Source organism: Tasmannia lanceolata, unplaced genomic scaffold (genome assembly GCF_043159265.1).
Source record: "Tasmannia lanceolata isolate RefF3 unplaced genomic scaffold, GAP_Taslan_0.1 ptg000008l, whole genome shotgun sequence".
NCBI classification, from domain to species: Eukaryota; Viridiplantae; Streptophyta; class Magnoliopsida; order Canellales; family Winteraceae; genus Tasmannia; species Tasmannia lanceolata.
Window position 1 is genome coordinate 29821551 of NW_027518685.1, and position 23400 is coordinate 29844950.

General features: G+C 38.6%; 3 protein-coding genes across 3 annotated transcripts; 2 read left to right on the forward strand and 1 right to left on the reverse strand.

The window, feature by feature from the left end:
* The first annotated feature begins 545 nt into the window (after positions 1–545).
* On the forward strand, positions 546–1839 carry LOC143882868 (uncharacterized). Its single transcript, XM_077386259.1, has 5 exons — positions 546–912; positions 997–1092; positions 1198–1413; positions 1490–1587; positions 1701–1839. Exons 1-5 carry the CDS (start codon positions 799–801, stop codon positions 1837–1839), a joined length of 663 nt encoding a protein of 220 aa, XP_077242374.1. The 5' UTR covers positions 546–798.
* Positions 1840–4675: 2836 nt separating this feature from the next.
* Positions 4676–7900, reverse strand: LOC143882869 (uncharacterized). Its single transcript, XM_077386260.1, has 4 exons — positions 7896–7900; positions 7426–7711; positions 4798–6854; positions 4676–4712 (listed from the first exon to the last, which is right to left on the reverse strand). Exons 1-4 carry the CDS (start codon positions 7898–7900, stop codon positions 4676–4678), a joined length of 2385 nt encoding a protein of 794 aa, XP_077242375.1.
* Positions 7901–14428: 6528 nt separating this feature from the next.
* Positions 14429–22866, forward strand: LOC143885119 (ArgH (DUF639)). The gene is made up of 10 exons (XM_077389121.1): positions 14429–14502; positions 15759–15987; positions 17511–17621; positions 17804–17973; positions 18208–18341; positions 18424–18604; positions 19097–19649; positions 20349–20461; positions 20841–21084; positions 22502–22866. The coding sequence occupies exons 1-10, from the start codon at positions 14447–14449 to the stop codon at positions 22715–22717; spliced, it is 2007 nt and encodes a 668-aa protein (XP_077245236.1). The 5' UTR covers positions 14429–14446; the 3' UTR covers positions 22718–22866.
* Positions 22867–23400: the final 534 nt, after the last annotated feature.

A 23400-nucleotide genomic window follows, 5' to 3' on the forward strand; every position in this document is an offset into this window, starting at 1 on the left:
GACAAGGATCGTCTCCAAGACATTCACATTTCAGAGGAAGAAACGATAGCGTCCCTGAGTCTACTGATACGGTCTTTATAGTTCATTTTCAATAACTATATATTTCATATGTTATTAACTTCACATTTACGTTTTGCAGAGCAACGTAGCTGTTAAGAGAAGAAGATGGACAAAAAAAGAAACTGATAAGGAAAAGAATAAAGTGGATGGAGAAGAGAAGCCTATAAGCAGGGCTGAATTAAATTTCATAGTGGGGAGGTTAAGACAACTTGAAGATGAAGTAGCTGAGTTGGAAGATGAAGTAGCTGAGTTGAAGAGGAAGTTGGCTGAAGGGGACCAGGAGGCTGAAGGGGAGCAGGAGGCCGAAGGCCAGGATGGAGATGAAGGAGGGGGGGAGGGGATGACCGACAGTTGGTCATCATTCCCAGCCAGGATACACCGGAGGTGGTTGAAGGTGAAGGTCCGGATGGAGGGGACGACCAGCAGTTGGTCATGTTTGGAAGCCAAGACCGACGGGAGGGAATAGAGCCGTTAGTAATTTCCATCCACGACACTCCAGTAAAACCTATGGGTCCGAAAGTTTGGAGTATTGGGAGAGTAGTGAAGCTGGGTTTAAGAAGGAAGAAAGCCTCTCAATACACTAGTTCGCCGTTTAGAGGTATTGGGCGTAAGAAGACGAACAATAAACAGACGGTGACAGAGCCGCAAAACCATCGGTTGCTCGGACCGCTTCTTGCACTTCCCAAAAGGTAAATTGGATTGAAGCTCTTCTGTAATATAGTTATCTACCCTTTGTAAATGCTAAACAATTCGGAGTTTTGCAGCCACCGAGTGATACAGATCAACAACGAGTACATGTGTGCGGAAGACTTGGTTATTCTTAACGACCCCGTAGCGTGGTTAACTTCTCCGGTAAGTGTTTTGGTTATTTTTTCTAATACTGACTTCTTTCAGTAGTGATATTCGTCTCTAATATCTATATGTTATCTTACGTAGCTTATGAACGTATACGGCGAGTATCTGAACGTCCGGGATGAACGGAATAGAAAACCTGGAGAAAGAGCCTGTGTTTCCATCAGCACCTACCTCTACGTAAGAATAAATCGTTTTTTATTCCCAAACTTTCATTTTATAATTTTTTAGGAAGCTTTGAATGTGTTTTGGTCACGAACCACTTTGCTTGTATTGCTTCTGTAGGATTGTATAACTGACAAGGGCTACGCCGAGCCCGACTCCGTTGAGAAGTACGTTTGCCGCTTGAATCAATGCCCGCCGGATACCCTAAAAAGAGTCCTCTTCCCGGTGCATGTCCCTCAGCATTGGATTCTTCTGGTCCTTGATATGGTGGACGAAAAGTTCTACATCTACAACTCCTTGAAAGATATTAAGTACTGGACAGAGGTTCGACCATTGGTGAGTTCGAGTCTCACCTTCCTTCGTTAAATTTGTAAGTATATAAAACTGTTACCCTGTAATGATTGTTTCATAGGTTCGATACCTGGAGGGGCTATACTTAGAAAAGTGGAAGGTGGACGTAAGTAAGTTTCTAGTGGAAGAACTTGACAAGAGGCCCATACAGAGAAACAGGTACTAAATTTCATTAGAATCAGGGGTTAGGAAACTTAAATTCATTGTGCCTCTTATTTGCGCTCCACGAGCTTGGTCGATGATGTCTTCTTCTTTTGCAGCAATGATTGTAGGTTGTTTGTGCTGAAGGAGATGGATTGCCTGGCACGTGATGTGCCGCCAAAGTTCAGTCAGGCAGAGATCACGGTCATGAGAAGACAACTACTGGAGGATTTTTTAGATGGCCGGTGTGGCACGACTGTCAACTTGTAGGGGCTGTGGTGGTGATGTTGCAGGTCGACGCTCTCGAGACATATCATTTCGAAATTGTAATGTCTGTAAATTGTAATGTATTATGGTGATTGTCAGACCACTTATTCCATTTCTTCAGTTCCAAATTGTAATGTGTGTAAATTTGTCCATTGTGTAAGGATCAGACAGTCTCTTCCATTTTCCAACTCCAATGCAGGTTCAAATCGAATGTAACTTTCATGACCTTGGCATCTAATAATTGGTTGGATTAGGATTTGATTGTTGCGCATGGTCATGAGTTCACATATGCTGCTTGCAGTGAGATACACTATTCGAAACAAATTCAAATTTTTTTGTTTTCATGGGGATAGGATGGATGGAAAAGGCTCCAAAATAATGGACATAATGGAGGTGGTCAAACAAATCCAACATAGCACAATAGGGTACATATGATATTTATGTTAGAAAAAAAAAATTTAGTACTGGTCGGAAGTCCGACATTTACTCGGAATTCCGCAGCAAAAACAAAAAATTTCTCGGAATTCCGTAGAAAGTATATGTAAATTTATGGTTTTTTCACAATCCTGGTCGGAATTCCGAGAGTTTTTACTCGAAATTCCGCAGTAAACTTCGAATTTTTGGAAAATGTAACACCTATGTTGTCGGAACTCCGAGAATTATGTCTCGGAATTCCGCAGCGAGTCTGATGGTTTTAAAAAACTTTCGGAATTCCGAGACATAGTCTCAGAATTCCGACACTTATGTAACCCCTTTTAAACCCTCGAACGTGCTTTTTTTTCATTTCCCTCTTCTAATCTCCCTTCGTTTTCCGTTCTCTCTGAAAACCGTTTCCAAACCCTAACTCCATTAACCATTCTCCCTTACAATCCGTTCAAATCTAACCCTAATTTATCATCTTCATCCTCCACAACCCTGTTTTTTACCCAAAAACCCATAAAATGCGTCATCCCTGCTAAAACCCCCAATTTCTCTTCCTATTCCTCAATTTCCTCCTCCTTTTGTCAATTTTCTTCCATTCACACTCCTTCTCCTTCCATTTTCTCTTCTTTTTCTTCCACATTCCTCATTTTATTTGTCATCTCTTCCATTATAATCAATTTCTCTTCCATCTTCTTTCATAATCTTCATTTTCAGAAATCTAAGGTTTCCCATCTTCTGTTTTACCCTCAATTACAACTTCTCTTATTCCCTAACTGTTCTCAAGATGCCTCGAACCAAAAATGTCAAAATCATAGGTTCTACCCAACGCCAGGACGATGAAGGACCATCGAGGAAGCGGTCTAAGAAAGCTACGGCTCCGGCTCCCGAACCGGAGCTTATTCCAAATTCCTACTTCTCCTCTGCACAAGCGAAGAAGGCATGGCCGAAAATGGCCAATCGTGGTGTCCGCACCGGACGCTTCATAGAGCCCGTCGTCCTCAAACACTTCGACCTTAAAGCTCGGTTTGACGCTCTTGGATGGACACAATTTCTTCATCTTGATGAGCTTATCTATCCTAGATTGGTACGTCTTTTCTATGCCAATCTCACAATCAGTCCTACGTACTTCGAAATTGAGTCTCGCGTCAAGAAAACAATGATTCGACTCAATTATCATGAACTTGCTGAGATGCTTGAGATTAGTCCCAATGGTTTTGAGCATTACTTTTGGCCTGGAAATGGGATCCATTCACTTAATGATCTTGATCACGACACTGTGTATGGTCGGATTACCCGGAGTTATAGATCCAACATGATAGTGAAAGCCTCCCATCTCATTCCTGAAGCTAAGATGCTTCACAACTTCATGTTCAGCAACTTCACCCCTCGCGGGGGCATGACCGATGTTCTAAGGCCCTTAGAGGCCTACCTCATCTATTCTATTCTTGAGCGTCGCAAGGTTTGCCTACCTTATATCATCTTCCGTTTTATGTTCCAAACACTTAAGCGGTCCAGAGCCTCCTTGCCATATGGCATGCTCCTTACGTGTATCTTCCGCAACTTTGGCATTACTCTGGATAGTGAGGCGACCATCATTCCTACCGCTCCATTTGATGATAAGTCTTTCCGGCGCATGGCTCTAAACAAAGAAGTAGTTGAAGTTGCAGCTGGAGAAGAAGACGAAGAAGGAGAAGAAGAAGGAGAGGAAGAAGAAGAAGAAGAAGATGAAGAAGAAGAGGCGGATCAGGATACCGAGGCACCTGTGGCACCACGGGCATCTCAGGATTTCACCGCTATGCAGGAGGCCCTTCAGCTATCCATGGCTTCTCAGTTTGAGAAGCTCACTACTCACGTTGACAGGGAGATGACCAGTCGCTTCGAAACACTCACTACTCGCGTTGACACGGAGATGGCCAGTCGCTTCCAGGCGCTCACTACTCACGTTGACACAGAGATGGCTAGTCGCTTTCAGACTCTTACTACACACATTGATGAACAGTGGACCACCTATTACCAGTACCTCTCCGGTGGTCAGTGGGGTCAGCAGCCTGCCAGTTCCTCATATCCTCCACCACCACCTCCAGAGCAGTAGATGGCTTCAGTTCTCTGATGATGATGGATACTTTTTTGCTCAGACGCTTTATATATACTGACATATGATGTATTAAGCTTATCTTCTTGGATGATAATTTGGATAATGTAGTTCGTATGATGGCCAAGCACCTGATAGGTAGATTCTATGATCAGTCGCTTTCAGGTTTTGACAATTCTAAGTGCTCATTTGCTTCGTAAAAAAAAAATTTCTCATTAATTATAGCACCCCATTACAGAAAACATACATGTACTCCAAAAAAACATACAATTATTCCAAAAAATGTTTATGTATTCCAAAAAATGCCGGGCCTGCAATTCATACTTACAGAAAAAACGGAGGCAGGCAGGATAGACCAGGCCTGCAATAAAATTTGCACGAATCGATTAACGCCAGCACGGGTTGTATCGAGGACTAGTAAAAAAAACATGTTAGATTGATCATACCTGTTCTCCATTGGTGCGGAAGGCCCGATTGGAGCCTCGTTTTGCTGACGATTTACGATGGGAGGATTCTTGCACGATCTCTTATTATGTCCAAGTTGCCCGCAGGTACCGCACTTATGATGCACTCCTCTTTCCAGTCCTCTCTCCACTCTGACTTTTTTTGGTCGCCCTGGCTGTCGTCTTACTTTTGGCGGCAATACCAAAGGCAAAGTATGGGAAGGATCTGGCCATTGCGATCGATCTAACGTGGGATAAACTATTCCATCATAAGTCTTCAGATATGCATCGGCCAGATACCAATCCTGGCAGTAACAGTATGGATCTTGGTGGTTTAGTCCCATGGCTGCTATCGCATGCCCGCACGGAATTCCCATCGTTTGGAACATACGACACGTACATGTTTGCTTAGCTAAGTCCACCTGGTCAACGTGATACCTGGACGTTACTTGAAATTCGGTCCAACTACACTGCCACGGCGTATAGGCACCTGCTTCTTTACGTGCTTCCGCCAACCAGGATTCCGCTTTTGGTGTCAAACGAGTCGTCCATTTGCTACATGTCGTCTGACGGAACTGAAAGAAGTCGCAAACTTTCCATCTTGTGTGTTCGACAAGTGCTGCAATTGGCAACTCCCTTGCTCCCTTTAAAACGGCATTGAAGCACTCAGCTGCGTTAGTTGTCAACACATTATATCTGCATCCCTCAAAATACGCGCTCGCCCAATTTTCTTTAGGAATGTCCGATATCCATTGGTGTGCTCTTTTACTCTGACTTTTAATACTCTCCATCGCATCCTTAAAAGCACCCTCCCTTAGGGAATATGCAGCTGTTATAAAGAGTTTCCGGAGCTTTTCATTTTTAAAGGTTGAATGGAAGTTGGCACTGAGGTGATGGATGCAATAGCTATGGTGTGACCTGGGCAAAGCTTCAGTTACGGTTCTAGGCAACCCCTTCATCCGGTCCGACCCAATCGTGATGACATGTCGACCCGCTGAAATGAAATTATGACGGAACAAATGCAGAAACCATACCCAGCTTTCATACGTCTCAGCCTCGACTACTGCAAATGCTAGCGGGAATAACCCACCGTTGCCGTCTATCCCAGTTGCGGCTAGTAGAGTCCCCCTGTACTTCCCCCGCAAATGGGTCCCGTCAATTAGGGCGAGGGGCCTAACTGTTCGGTTGAATGCAAGTATGCTAGGGCCAAATGACCAAAATAAACGGGCGAAAGTATCATCCCCTCTTGACCGTAACTCTCGGGATCGGCACAACCGTATTATTGTGCCAGGATTCCTTCTTACCAACTCCTCAGTATACGCAGGCAGGATGCGGTAAGACGCCTCGGCATTTCCGCACTTAATTTCGTGTATAAGCTCCTTCGCCATGTGGGCTTTTCGATAGGACAATGTTATACCCCACTGGACCTTGATGTACTCTCTTATCAAAGTAGCCTTGACATCTTCTGGTCGGGGGAATAAGGCTACACAATTTTCAGCAGCCCATTTTGTAGTGGCCATGGGATGATCGTTCCCTTTCACTGTTCCTGAGCATGTGTGCTGGGGGATAAATGTTTTTACCTTAACATAATCTGTGTAAGTGGTCCCTGTGATACGCCACGGGCAACTACGCTCCTTGCATCTAACGCAGTACTTTGTGGAATTTTTCTCCTGTGGGACAAACACAAAATGATGCTGGATTGCATAGTCTCTGACTTTCTTTTCAAAGACTTTAAGATTTGGGAACATTGCCCCAACCGTGAACTCCTCAAGTCGCACAATCTCATTTACTTCATCAGCCCCTACAACCATTTCATCTGCTTCCATCGGCTGCCTTTCATACGTATTTCCCAAAGCATTGCCTAGATAATTAGTAGGTTCATCCTGCTCATCACCCATGTCCTCACCGTCATTGAAGTCCTCTTCATCATCACCAAAGTCATCATCATCGTTATTACTGCCATCGTTCGGTCTAATCAATTCATTAGCATGAACATCACCTCCAAAATTCCTAGACAACTCCTCCTCGTATTGGCTTGGGTGGGTTGTCTCAAACTCGGTCTAAGTGGTGTCGGTCTCATTAAAATTGGGATCATCAAAATCCTGATTCAAGTCCACTTCGTAGCTGCACATCGGGTAGCAATTAGAGATAAAATAATCGATTCATAAATGAAAGGAAGGAATATGAATAGCACTCAACAATTGCTCTCTACTATAATTTACCGATGTATGTTATGACTACTGCTATGTCTTCTTTTTTTTCCTTCTCGAGCAACGACCGATGGACTCGGTAATGCAGGGACAGAATTAATTTTCGGCCTCGAAGCGTCTGCAAATGAGGTAGGGATCGTTGCGACACCAACATTCCGGTAAGAAATATGATCTTCATAAACTTCACTTAAGTTGGCGTGACATCTGCGCAAAGGTGAGTAACAATAAAGGGAAGGCAATTTCACAAATGGATTGTAAACAATCAACTATTTTACCTATCACTCGTATATCCATCACCACATCTTCCTTCATCAGGAGGATCTCCACACCGATACAGCAGACCGACATCCGTAGGGTGAGGAGAATTGTTTCCTCCAAAATTGTACTCTTAAGTTACATACAAGCTCAGAGAATTAATAACCGTACTATCAAAAAGCATCATCACCAGATCAAGGTCGTTATCATCTCGAATATCGTATAAGATGATCTGATATGGGTCTAAAATATATCGACACTTGATGGATAAAGAAACATTACTTCGATTAGTCCCAATTTTCCTGTGAATTAGAGTGTCAAATTCTCTAAATTTTATTTTCTGACCCACAATTAATGGCAACTTCTTCCCTCTTACGTATTCAAATGATACCGCATCCTTTACAAAGCCGTCGACGTGTAAGATAAAAGAAGCTCTTCGTTCTACTGTTCTCCTGTTTACACAAAATTAAACCATTGTCAAAATAACCAATTCAAAAAAAACCATTCCAATTAACAAGTAAAGCACCCATTTTTGAATTATGCACAACTTCAACCATTGCTAAGTCTCCATAAAACAACATAAACCACTACTAAGACCTACTAAGTCATGACAAGGAAATATGAACCACTACTTACCCCATATAAAGCACTTACAAATACTATAAACCACTGTTAAGCCAATATAAACCACTGTTAAGCCAATATAAACCACTTATAAACACTTTAAACCAATGGTTATCCTAAATAAACAACTTATAAACACTCTAAAACCACTGGTAACTCTATATAAACTACTTATAAACACTCTAAACCACTGATAGGGTTATATAAACCACTGTTTACCCTATATAAACCAGTTGTAAAAACTCTAAACCACTGATAAACCTATATAAACCACTTATAAACAGTATAAACTACTTCTTACCCTGTATAAACCATGTATAAACACTCTAAACCACTGATAAGCCTACATAAACCACTTATAAACAGTCTAAACCACTGATAGGCTTATATAAACCACTGTTTACCTTATATAAACCAGTTGTAAAAACTCTAAACCACTGATAAACCTATATAAACCACTTATAAACACTATAAACTACTTCTTACCTTGTATAAACCATGTATAAACATTCTAAACCACTGATAAGCCTACATAAACCACTTATAAACAGTCTAAACCACTGATAGGCTTATATAAACCACTGTTTACCCTATATAAACCAGTTGTAAAAACTCTAAACCACTGATAAACCTATATAAACCACTTATAAACAGTATAAACTACTTCTTACCCTGTATAAACCATGTATAAACACTCTAAACCACTGATAAGCCTACATAAACCACTTATAAATAGTCTAAACCACTGATAGGCTTATATAAACTACTGTTTACCTTATATAAAGCAGTTGTAAAAATTCTAAACCACTGATAAACCTATATAAACCACTTATAAACAGTATAAACTACTTCTTACCCTGTATAAACCATGTATAAACACTCTAAACCACTGATAAGCCTACACAAACCACTTATAAACAGTCTAAACCACTGATAGACTTATATAAACCACTGTTTACCTTATATAAACCAGTTGTAAAAACTCTAAACCACTGATAAACCTATATAAACCACTTATAAACACTATAAACTACTTCTTACCTTGTATAAACCATGTATAAACATTCTAAACCACTGATAAGCCTACATAAACCACTTATAAACAGTCTAAACCACTGATAGGCTTATATAAACCACTGTTTACCCTATATAAACCAGTTGTAAAAACTCTAAACCACTGATAAACCTGTATAAACCACTTATAAACAGTATAAACTACTTCTTACCCTGTATAAACTATGTATAAACACTCTAAACCACTGATAAGCCTACATAAACCACTTATAAACAGTCTAAACCACTGATAGGCTTATATAAACTACTGATAGGCTTATATAAACCACTGTTTACCTTATATAAAGCAGTTGTAAAAACTCTAAACCACTGATAAACCTATATAAACCACTTATAAACACTATAAACTACTTCTTACCCTGTATAAACCATCTATAAACACTCTAAACCACTGATAAGCCTATATAAATCATTTATAAACAGTCTAAACCACTGATAGGCCTATATAAACCACTGTTTACCTTATATAAACCAGTTGTAAAAACTTAAACCACTGATAAACCTATATAAACCACTTATAAACAGTATAAACTACTTCTTACCCTATAAACCATGTATAAACACTCTAAACCACTAATAAGCCTACATAAACCACTTATATAAACGTTCTACTCCGATAAACCAGTGGTAAGCCTACATAAACCACTTATATAAACCACTGTTTACCCTATATAAACCAGTTGTAAACACTCTAAACCACTGATAAGCCTATATAAACGTTCTACTCCGATAAACCAGTTGATCGCAAAACGTTCTACTCCGATATCAGTGGTAAGCCTACATAAACCACTTATATAAACCACTGTTTACCCTATATAAACCAGTTGTAAACACTCTAAACCACTGATAAGCCTATATAAACCACTTATAAACACTATAAACTACTTCTTACCCTGTATAAATCATTTATAAACATTTTAAACCATTGTTAATCCTTATAAACCAATTATAAACACTCTAAACCACTGGTAACCCTTAATAAACCACTACTTACGATTATAAACCACTATGGAGGAATCTTACCCAAAGAACCTATATAAACCACTTATAAACACCCACTTGAGTACTGGTTTATGGTAGTGAAATACTGGTTTAACTTAAGAAATTAGTGGATTACAGTAAAATAACAACGATTATAAAGTGTTTAAAGTAATTTAAATAAGATTAAATAGTGATTGAAGGCTTTCTGCAATGGAAGACAGTAGTTTAACATGAAAAACTTTCATTCAAGTTTATAAACATGCCTTATAATGGAAAGAGAAGGGAGAGGGGTACATTTCCATTCAATGGAAGCTTTCTGCAATGGAATGGTGGTTTCTAGTGAAGATTTTTAAGATTTCCAAATCTAATAACGTTTTTTCCAATATTTGTTGAAAATGGAAGCGTTGTGCAATGCAATGAAGGGTTAAGAAGGCTTTCACATCTAAAAATGAGGTTTTTAGCATTAGAATGGAGCTTTTGGCATCTAACAATGGAGGTTTTTGGGTTTCAAAAATGGAGGTTTTTGGGTTTTTCATACGTACGTTTTTTTGGTAGGTGGGAGGAAGAAGAAGAAGAGGGAAAAAGGTGGGTTTTGGGATTTGTTTTCTCCTAAATGTAATCATTTCAAATAGGTGATTTGATAGGGAGGGAGAGAGAGAGAGAGAGAGAGAGAGAGAGTCAAGGGCATTTTAGTCATATGCACTCTTGATTGGTGATTTAGAAAACAGCCCTCTTGAAATGTCATAGTCAGAAGAAACCCCTTCTATTTGGTCATTTTCCCTTATATTTATGAAGAGAAAAGTATGGAATGAGGGCTCGTGTTTAGGAAAATTATGGATTACAAGCACCTTTTAAAACAAGAACGAAACATGGGCTAATCTTCAAAATCGGGTGGTCAAAAGACAGTGATACCCTTCTGACATCGACACATAGTCCTCCTTTTTCATTACTGCCTATTAAATTGGCACGCTTCACGATGATTCTTTTGGTTCGTTTGAATGGGTATTTGAACCGAAAGAACCTTGGTTCGTTTCTATCTTGGCCGTTGGAAATAACTAGAGATGGATGGATGCTTGACACGTGTTGGAAAACTTGAACTTTTTGGAACGCTAATGTTATTGAGTACTTTAATGAGCAGCGTTATCTTTTCTCACTTCTCTTTTGGCTTAGAACGGTAACGTTATTGAATACATCTCTTTTGGCTTAGAATCTTTTCCCTTCTCTTTTTGTCATCATTATTTACACCGGCTTACTCCATTATTTACGCTTTTAGCCGGCGTACCTCATTATTTCCGCTGGCTTACCCATGAATTTAGCTGGCGTACACCCTATTTCCGCTGGCATACCCATTATTTCTCTTTTGGCTTAGAATATTTTCCCTTCTCTTTTGGTCCTCATTATTTACACGGCTTACCCCATTATTTCTGCCGGCGTACCCATTATTTTTCTTTTAGCTTAGAGTCTTTTCAATTCTCTGTTGGCCTCCATTATTTACGTCGGCGTACCCATGAATTCCGCCGCGTTCACCCTATTTCCGCCGGCTTACCCCATTATTTACGCTTTCCACCGGCGTACCCCTTTATTTTCCGCCGGCATACACCCTATTTGCGTCGGCGTACCCTTAATATTCTAGCGTCATACTCCTGAATGCAGAGTTCTCAGCCAAAAGAGATGTGAGAAATAATAAAATATTCAATAACGTCGTCGTTCTAAGCCAAAAGAGGCGTATTCAATAACGTTACTATTATAAACCAAAAGAGAAGTGAAAAGATTGAAACGAACCAAAAGCTAAAAGAGACGTATTCAATAACGTTACCGTTCTAAACCAAAAGAGAAGTGAGAAAAGATAATGATTGACTTTGGGTTGTCAGCGTTCCAAAAAGTTTTTCAACACGTGTCAAAGCGTCCATCCGTCTCTAGTTATTTCCAACGGTCAAGATAGAAACGAACTCAAGGTTCTTTCGGTTCAAATACCCATTCAAACGAACCAAAACAAGCCTCGTGAAGCGTGCCAATTTAATAGGCAGTAATGAAAAAGGAAGCTGAATGAATTTTCTGTCGATGTCAGAAGGGAATCAGGGTCTTTTTCCAACCCGATTTTGAAGATTAGCCCGTTTTTTGTTAAAAGATGCCTGCAATCCGGAATTGCTCCAAACATCAGCCCACATTTGGTACTTTTCTCATTTAATGAATTATGAGTCTGTGACTACTCATTTACACCAGAGGGGGGCTGTCCCACGTAACGAAAAGGCGAGAGTTTATCATTTCCCTCTACTTTATGAAGATCCCTTGAGGAACAACAATTATTAGTCCCATTGATCCATTAAGCCTTGTTTAAGGTTATGGTAAGGAAATATAAACCCTTGATTTTTTATAGCCTTTATCTTATCTCATACATGAGATGTTCATACCATGGTTTTAAATTTCGACCGAAATTAGAAATTTCGGATTTTGGTGGAGACCGACACCGAAATGCATCAAAACCAAAACAGTCATTTATTTCGGCCGAAATTTCGGTTTTTCGGAAATTTGACCCAAAAAATACCTTTTTTTAATATTAATTTAATATTTCACCGAAATTTCGACCGAAATTATTCGACCAAAATTACCAAAATTTAATATTGAATAAAATATTAGTTTCGGGTCAAGTACCAGATTTCGAAATTTCACGGTCCGAAACCGGTACCGAAACCGAAATTTTAAACCTTGGTTCCCCTTCTACAATGTTCTTGATTTCACATATATGCTACTAATAAAAATTTGCCTTTTACCGTTGATGATAAAAGAGACCTTATGCCCTCCCTAATAAAATCCAACCCCCCTGTCAAAATGATGGCCACCTTCGATAATCTAGACCGTACATTTTTGAGGGCCCACCACAGGACAACATAATCTTCACCATCAAACAAATCCTAACCCATGATGGACGGGATTGATTATTTGGGTAATCAATTTCTGTGGGCCCATTGCAGCGTCCAATTTGGTGGCACCCCACTAATGAACATTCTCAGCCATCGATCACGCGAGCCACGCATTCAGATTAAATGGGTTCCACCCCCCAAGTGGGTCCCACATTGAAGCTCTGCGTTTACATTATTGGGTTTTTTGCAAAAAAGTCTTCTACTTTGCTTTATTTGCCAAAAGAGTCTTCAAGTTTCACAATTTGCGAATAGAGTCACAAGGTTTGGGTGAATTTTGCAAATCAGGTCATTCCATCAATTTGTGACCAAAATACCATATTTTTTTTTACTCACAAAAGACCAAAATGTCCTTATATGTGAAAATTACTTAGTGATGTGTTTTGATAGGATGGGTCCCACCAGCTCAATTCAAACCCATGCATCGGGTGGGGCCTGTCATTTTGCCTCACATTTTGACGGGTCTTTCACATGAAAATTACCTTGCGAAGGACCAAAATACTCGTGATGGCCAGTGATATGTTTTGATAGGATGGGTCCCACCAACTCAATTCAAACCCATGCATCGGGTGAGGCCTGCCATTTTGCCTCATATTTTGATGGGTAGGTCCCACAATTTCCAACCAAGCCCATGTGCATGGTGGGTCCACAATTTTACATGTCACGTTTTGATGGAGTGGGCCTACTTTTTACACCCTATGCATAAGAAAGCTAGTATATATAGAAATGATATTCCCACACCCTTGATTGAAAACTTATTATTGATTGTCATGGAGAGATTTTATATGATGGGTGGCTGTATAAACCCGTATTTTTCAAAAAGTACTGTACTGCCCACTCCATAGGATGATCCAATCCTTCCAATTCTTGGGCCACAACCTAACTAATTTGTGGCCAAAAAATCATTTTAATATGATGATACTAAACCTCCGATCTATAGAGGGACCACACATTATGGAAGCTTTTATAGGATCATCCTATGAAAATGATTTTTTACGCACAACCTAATCACCTGGTGGCGCAATAAATGGACCAATTGGATCATCCTATGGAGTGGGCCGTACCGTACATTTAGAAAAACACGGGTTTACATGGATATTTCCATCTTTTTACATGGTTAATTAACTTTTGCCTTTCCACGTATCATGACATTTTGGTCTTTTTCAGGGAGTTTAAAAAATTCTGCCGTGGGTATTTTGGTCACAAACTGATGGCTTGACCCAATTTGCAAAAGTCACTAAAACCTGGTGACTCTATTTGCAAAATGTGAAACTAGAAGACTCTTTTGGCAAATAAAGCAAAGTTAGAAGACTTCTTTTGCAAAAACCCCTACATTATTTTTCCTGCTTCATGCATTCATTGACCAAAATATCCAATCTTATCCCAGTTTTCTTCTTATTTTATAACCACAAAGGAGGGGTGCTTTGGTAATTTGGCTCAAGCATCACCATGCACTGAGCTCTCGGGGGTTTAGAACATGTGGCTTAGGAAGTCCACGTGTCGGATTTAGAGAGAGCCACATCTCGAGCTGGGCCATTAAAAGAGGTCCCATTTGGGGTTGGTTATGGCATTGCTGTTTTTTATCCAACGATGAAGAAAAAGTGTCTCTCCCCCATTGCCAACGATGTGCTTCAGAAGTGTGCAGAGTATCTCTCTCTCTCTCTCTCTCTCTCTCTCTCTCTCTCTCCATGAATCTTTATATTTTTTTAAGTAATGGTACAAGTGGCTTTGCTTTAATTTTTTTTTTAAATGATGGGTCCAGAATTGATGAATATATATTCATTTTTGCAGTAAAGTTTTTCTGTGGAAGCAATAATTTTTTTGGAGAGTTTCCTCAACTCCATTTTTGGTCTGTTTTGCATTAATAGGGAAAAACTGTTTTTTAATAAATTTGTTGATAAAATCTACCGGGCAAAACTGATCCCGATCGTGCACAAATAAATGGAAAAGTAAATATATAAACACAGGCCACAAGATGAACAACGAGATTTTACGTGGTTAGGCTAGAAGGCTAGAATGATTAGAACATGATCTTCCACTATGAAAAGATTATAATGGATTGATCCAAAACCTACAAACCCGCAACCCTTTCCCCTACTTCTCAACCAAAACCCTACACAAGAGAAACCTGTGGAGGAACCTGAGAAAGAAAACTCCCTCTCCCTTTCTCTCGTTTTCTCTCTCCACGCCTCCTCTTTGCACCCGCCACACAAAAGAGACTCCAAGATGTTAAATTTAGTAGAAACTGATTTTATCATCATCTTAGATCACTCCCGCTGCAAAGCTTCGCCTCGAATGAGAATTTCTCGTACAATCTTTCTACCACCCATGATTGCTTTAACCGTGATCCAACCACAACACCCACAATCGCTCCAACAGCGGCCCAATGACGATTGCTCCAATCTGAGCTCTGATACTACTCGTCACGAAGTCACGAACCTCTTCTTCACATGCAAACCCGTGCTCCACCCCAACATAATTAGTTTAGAAATTGATGAAATATATATTCATTTTTTTATTAAAAAAAATTGAAACAATACATACATATATGGGATTTTCTAGGCAATTTAGCAGAAAGCCATTTAATGGATCACTTTTGTAGGAACGAACAGCCACCCCGGATGAATTAAATGAATAAGACATACTGCTACAAAGGGAGCCTGTGTGGCTGTTCACTCCTGCAAAAGTGAGCTGCGAAATGGCTTTCTACTACACACGCAGACGCAGAGAGAGAGAGAAGGGAATTTGTGTGTGTGCGTGGGTGTCTAGGCAATTTTACACAGCCATTTCGCGGTCCTCCTCTTCATGAGAGAAGGACCACCTCAAATCTTTTATGATTGAATTAGGCAGATTAGATTGGTTATAATCTTTAAATAATCATGCTAAACTCAAAATTCTGCAGGATCCTTGGCACCACTGTATATGCTCTCGTGGTGGAGTTTGAGCAAGATTTTGAACCTGGAACGAATGATTATGCAAGGAAATTGGTGGAATTTTGCTGCTCCAAGGCGCTTGTTAACTTGTGCCTTTACATAGATGAGAAGATTAGTGATGGGTCTTTTAGTCAATTATCTTTTGATATGATGCTTGCATGGGAGAGCCCCAGCTCCTCAAATGAAGACTTGTATACGGTTTGCATATTGCGTTCTTCTTTATATCAAAATGTGTTACAAATAATGCAGTTCAATTGTTCTTGTATTTGAGCACTACCTTCTACTTATCAAAAGTGTAGTTGCAAGAAAGTTCTCTAGATTTTGATATCACTTGAAGATCTTTCATTTTAAGAAAAATTGCCAATGGGGGACATCAAAATACGAGAATTGCCAATGGGGGACACACTTTTGAAAAATTGTTAGAAAGGGACGAAATGGGGGTTACAAATCTCTCAAAGAGGGTTATCAACCCTCTAAATGGGGTTATCAAACTCTCAAAAGGGGGTTATCAACCCTCTTTAACAGTTTTTCAAAAGTATGTCCCCTGGTGGCAATTCTCTTATTTTGATGTCCCCCATTTGCAATTTTTCCTTCATTTTAACATACATAGGATTTTGTGCTCATTTTCCTTCGATTGGAAAGTTGTGTCGAATGGGAAGACAACCTTTTTTCAAAGAATAAAAATCTTATCACTTATCAGGAAGCAGCACATACATGATTTTATATGTATTTGTATAATACTTTAGTATAAATTTTTTAATGTGATGTGTGGTGAGTTGGTAACTTTGGTATGAGGGCACCATTAGATGGACCCTATCAACAGATGTAGGACAAGCGAGGACAATGTCTCTATTGGATCCATTGGCATGTGAAATATTTGACTAAACGATAACCATTACAAGATATTGAATTTGATAAGCAAAAGGTTAGATTCAAACATTGTTGTGTGGATATCAGTGGCTCATATATATATATATATATATATATATATATATATGCTAGCATCCATCGCAAAAGGCATTTCGCGGCTGGTCTGTCGCATGACAGACCAGCCGTGAAATCCCTATATATATATATATATATATATATATATATATATATATATATAATGAACAATGATACGCGAAAGAGAACAATTTTATATCCAGGAAGGATTAACCCAGAACCATCCCTAGCACATTTGATTTCTCATTGGAACAAATAGTTGCCTTCATCTGCTATCCCATTTTCCCATCACGTCACAATCACAAATTTTCACCGCTTTATAACATATTTGTGTAGGATTAAAGATTCAATTTCCCAAAACACTTAAAAAACCCAAGTTCACATTGATGCCTACAAACTGCTAATCTACCAAGTAACAATGTGTGGATCTACTGGCTAAGAAGCTGTTACTGTGTTACAGATTTCATAACTGCTCGTGGAGATACTATCTTCCACAAAATAGACAAACATCTCTACAAACAGAGTATATAAAAGAAAATCCAACCAGTTCCCACTACTATCATTCATAACAAAGATTTAACGCAGCTTCTCTAGTTCACTAAAAATATAGAATTAGCTGCCTTACTAAGCAACTCTTTAACAAGAACAGCCTCCTTCACTGCTCAAAAAATAAAATATGGCGAGCTTATATCCCAACAGTGACTAATCTCAACTCCCAAGTTTGCAGCTATCCCTTGGGTTTAATGGTTTTTGGTTACCCCCTTCTATTTGTGCAGGAAAGTGTGGCAAAAGAGAGAGAAGATACAAAAATATTTCCAAAGGAGGTGACAGGAGCCCAAGTAGATGATGATACCCTTCTTTTCTATTCTGACATCCTACCACTCCTTGTAAGTCTACTTTATTTTTCCGCTTTTATATTTTCATAAACGATAGTTCCTAGCATTCTTTTCTTAACCTTTTCTATAAGCCATAGAATTATGTACAAAAGCACTTTGGGTCAATTTCATAATTTGTTGTCGTTGTTTTTTAAATTTAAGATAGTCTAATATTTGAATTTCGGCACTGGTAGGTTGATGAAGAACGACATGTCGGAGAAGATGCGTTTGTATGGATGTGTTCACTGGTTCCTTTGGCTGCTGATGTTGTGAACGTACGATTTGCTTTCGAAGCGTTAACAGCGGCTACAGCAAACCGGTTCCATTTTCCTGGTTATGATAAATATATCAAAGAAATAAACAAGTATTGCACCTTTCCTGTATTGATTTATGTACATTTGTGCATCTATTGATGGCAATGACCCATGAACCTTGAAAAATGACTTACAACACTCGTTTTAACCATATATTGTTGTCAGTTGATGTAACATACACACTTGAATTTAACTTAGCATGTGTAAGAAAATATAGAAATGTTAAGATCAATTTGAGAAAGAAAATTTTGTACTAATGAAATTTGAGGATGATAATTGTAAAGGTACATCAATTACTTGCTGAGTCTACAAACACCGACGGGTGTGGAGTTAGCAGATGATGAGTACATATTGCATATGGAGGGGAGTGCAAATGCACAAAGGGTGGTGCGCCATATCGGGGGAACCAGTTGGCCAGGTACATCTTAACATTGATCTGTACACTGCTATTCCTCCAATTTTCATTACTATCTAATTAGGAAGGTTGGTTTGGTTTGCAGGTAGACTAACACTAACCAATTACGCGCTCTACTTTGAGGCTTCTAAAATTGCATCATATGAAAAGGCATTGAGGATTGACCTTTCAAGACAGGGTGTTGATCACAAAGTTAGACCAGCTGCAACCGGGCCTTGGGGTGCTCCTCTATTCGACAGAGCAATTGTCTATGAGTCTTCCCAACTGTAAGAAGCTCAAAAATCAAATAATGAACTTGTATTTTGCTTTTTATTAACAAAAATATATCTTCTCTGTGTTTTCTAGACGACATATATAAGATACCTTGATGTCAAAAAAAATCCTGAATAATCAATTTCCTATTTTGGGTACTCTTCCTATGATAAGTGTGAAACAGCCAATTACTCCAAAAGCATAAGATGTTAAGAGTTGGTGTTATCTAATCATTTATACTTCAACACTCCTCCTCAAGTGTGGCCCCTCTTTTTTGGGTTGGTCGTACATGTAGCACATGTGGACCCTCTTTTAGGTTGGCCGTGTTGAGTTGTTGGGTTTTGAACCTAGGACCTGCCGTGAGGCAATAGCTATGATACCATGTGAAACAACCAATTACTCCAAGAGCTTCATCTGTTAAGAGTTGGTGTTATTTAATCATTTATGCTTCAACAATAAGAACACTTTTACTTACTCATATAGAACACCACTCGTAAATTCTGCAGATCAGAACCTTTGGTGTTGGAGTTCCCAGAGATAACAAGTGCAACGAGACGTGACCTTTGGCTTACGCTGATAAAGGAAGTTATCTTGTTACACCAATTTTTGTATAAGTTCAATATTGAATCTCCATTGAAAGTATGGGAAATGCATGCAAGAACAATTTTGGGAGTAGCAAGGCTTCATGTGGTGAGAGAGTTACTAACAATATCTCTCCCAGTCCTGAGAAACTTCTTACTTTTCTCCTTGTTTGATGAGTTACCCAAGGGGGATTATGTGTTGGAAGAGCTGTCCACTGCTCTGAAGCAAATGAGTACAATTCATCCATGTAGCGCTTCATATATTCTAAAGAGATTGAACATTTCCCACCCAATTCTTGAGAGGACAGAGCATAAAAAAGTGTTGGAAGAGACGTCAGGTGGGCCTTTAGAGAATCTTCCATCTCTTGAAACGACCATTAGTCAAGTTAGGGAGGAAGCAAAGGAAGTTGGGATTGCCAAGGCTACTGTTGAAGTGATAAAAGAGGAAGGGCTCGGCGTTAACCTTCTTATTTTCTTCGTAAGTTTCTTTTAATCCTACTTTAGCTTTGTTATGCACAAGGATTTAAATTTCAGTTACGGTGTTGGTTTCGGCCACCACCAAAATCGAAATATTTTGGTTTCGGTGGGAATTTTTGCCGAGATCATGTAAAATTCAGTAAAAAAAAATCAGTGGAAATTTCGGCAATTTTGGTGGAAATCTTAAAATTTCGGTGGAAATCTTGTAAATAAATTTCGCTGAAATTTCACTTTTGCCGAAATCCGGAAAAAAACTGCTTCAATGTACTTCTGATGTCGGTTTGGACTGAAATTTAAAACTACGGCTATACATTATGAGGAACTACGGCTATACATTATGAGGGCTTGAACATCTTCCAACAAATCTAATGAATCTAACTTCAAATTCTTGGCAATTTTGTTTGAGTTAAACTATTAAAAGAACCCTGAAGTTAGATTCTGCTGATCAGTGAATTCATGCAAAACCCACCAAACCAATAAGTGAATTGGTGAAAATATGTTGTCTGCAAATTGTGGGTTTCTTTATGGTTGTTTTCCAGAGTACTTCAAGAATTTTAGACTCTAAATGTTTGATTTTCCTTTAGATAACCTCTTCAGCCCTTTTCAATTATGGAGGTATATTTCATTGTATGAATGATGTTTTAATGTCAATTTTTATCTGAGGAACTTACTGGCTAAGTCATTTGAGTTGTTTGTTTAGGAGCTTATCAGCCCACTTAAAGATGTATTATCATTCTGGCAAGAAATTATTACATGGGAACGGCCAATAATAACCCTCTTTGTACTTACCATGATGATGGTAATCATATACAAGTAAGTTGACTGTCTTTTTGTACTTCTATTATGATTGCTTCAATCTATATCTAATGGACTCATCTTAGTCTGGAAAATCTTTCTAGATGATTATATATATTTTTATTTTACTCATAAATGGGTACATATATTTGGATTTTTATTGGGGAAATGATAATGCGCCCCTTTTCATCACTTGGGACACCCAGCTGCACTGTACGTGGCAATCAGGTCACTTCATTCCTTCAAATGTGAAGTACATCAGCCCATTTGCAGTCATAGATACACAGTAGTTGGGTGTCCCAAGTAATGAAAAGGGGCGCATTTATCATTTCCCTTTTATTGGTTACCAGTGGTATTGAAATTGTTCAATTAACTCTGTGGTTTGTGGAGTAAACAGGGAGTGGATCGGCTACGCTATAGCTGCATCACTGCTGTGGTGTGTCGGAAAAATGATTTGGGCAAGGTATAAAAGGGTAGGAGAAAAATACAATGAGATTGTGGTGTGTACTTGCTCCGACCAGACAACTATCGAAAGCATTGTGAATGCTCAACATGGATTGAAAAACTTCCAGGAGATGCTTCAAACGGCAAATATTACGATATTGAAAATCCGATCGATATTGGAATCAAGGGCTCCAAAGGTAATCCACATTGTTTTGTTGTCTCTTAAGACTTATCATTATGTGTAGGAGTTTTTTTTGTGTTAAATTTTTTTTGTTGTTTACACAAGGATTTTCGATGAATATCGATCAGTGGAATCCTCTAGCACTAATGTAGAGCAATGTAATAAAAATCAGTAGATTATAAGTAGATAATGAGATGCTGATGTTATTTGAACCCAAGAACTGAATCATTGGACACAAGTCACCAAAATCATAAAACTTCGCGCAATCCACAGTGCACCAACATCATAGATTGCTAATGGAAAAGATGATGGACCAAACATAAACTGTTATGTGAGTGGTTCAGATGTTCTATTTCAGTTGATATGAATCTTCTGCTCGAGTTTGATGCTTCCACCCACAGAATCTTACAAACTCCAAGATTCTTCATATCTGAAACTAGCTTATTCTATACTTACTCTTGTTGATCCCACTTCCAAAATCTTCCGACACCCGGGAATTAAGCATTACTTTTTTCCTTTCAAATGATAATCCATTGTTCATGGATTAGTGGGATGAATAGTAACCGATAGATCAGACATGGATTAGTGGGATGAATAGGAACCGATAGATCAGACATGGATTAGTGGGATGAATAGTAACCGATAGATCAGACCACCACTGAAACACAAATTTGCTTTCTGTAAGGTGAGAAACAGGAATAACCTCATGGCACTCCCATTATGAGGTTAGTCACAAACCTGATTTAAATGTAGAAAACATAAACCTGTACTATTATATGTGGTATCTATGTAACTAGGTGTCAGTTACCAAAATCAATAGGAAACAGACTCCATGTACCAAAAGAGGTCAGAAACAACACCTTAAGCACCTAGAATATGGAAATTCCAGAGAAAGAGAAGCAGTCTAAAGAAAATATGAGTTGCTCCAATTGTCATGTTTCTTCCTTTTGGTATGCAAGTCAGTTGAGTTAGACCATAACCTGTTTACACAAGATGGCGGTATTACCTAGAAACTAAACCAATAGAAAATATATTTTTTAGAAATCCATACCTTCTATTTCAATTTGATTTAAAACACTTTTAACAAACTATTTGATAATCTTCAGCTATTTAGATGAAAACTAGATAAGGGGAACGACAAGCAAGTGGGAATAGGTAATGACTTGGTTTTTTCTCTATTGCAGCACACAAATCATGTGAAGTTTCCTTAAAAGTGAAGGGAAATAGAAACATGCCCTTAATGGTTTTTTTAAGAAACTAAACCAAAAGAAGTTATTTTTTTTAGAAATCCTTGTTCTTTTGATTTGATTTAAAACACTTCTAACAATCTCTTTGATAATCTTCAAACATTTAGATGAAAACTTGATAAAGGGAACTACAAGCAAGTGGGAATATTACAGGTAATGACTTGGTTTTTTTTCCTCCTATTGCAGCACACAAATCAAGTGATGCTAGTCTTGATAGCAGTGGCAATACTGTTACTAGTGGTGCCGTTCAAGTTCATCTTAATGGCTACTACCTCGCATTACTTTCTCATGAATTTGAAGCTCAGAAAATTCAAATCCAATTACAAAGGCAACAGGAGATTGAGAGAGTGGTGGGAATCAATTCCGGTAACTCCAGTCCGCGTTGTTGATAAAACTTCCTGATCTTTCTGTTCCCATACATCTTCATTCTGTCATGTTTGCTTGTTTGTTTGTTGTAAATTCACTACATAAGCTATAAGCTCTTCTTTGTGTTGAAACTTTGTATCTACAGTGATGAAAGCTAATGGAACTACATCAATCTCATTGCTATAGGCTCTTATTTGTTTTGAAACTTTGTATCTACAGTGATAAAACTAATGGAACTACATCAATCTCATTGCATGAAGTAAAAAATTAATACAAATATATTACATAATTTACTTTTTGGTCATGATCCAGATTTTCTTGGATGTTGATTGCATTCTCAAATTCCCTTTTTTTTCAATCTCAGATGATCAATGAGATTTAGGCCCTGTTTGTTTTGGATTCTATTTTTTAATTTTGATTCTGACATTCTCCAAAATTCTTTAGCATAGGAAGAGATTGCGATTGTTTTGTTGGGTATATAATATAACCCATGTATGTTCTAATATAAGCCCAATAAGATAATGGACCGGTGTAGTGGGCCTATTTGGGCTAGAGCCCACTAACCTATTAAAACCCTAGTGTATCTAATATATATAGGGCCTGGAGGCAACAAACTTGGTATTCCAAACTAGATACCTTGGGTGTAATGCTTCAAGCAACCTCTTGCTTGACCTAATTCCTCTTAACAATCTTGAAGCATTATAAAGAAGAAATAATAA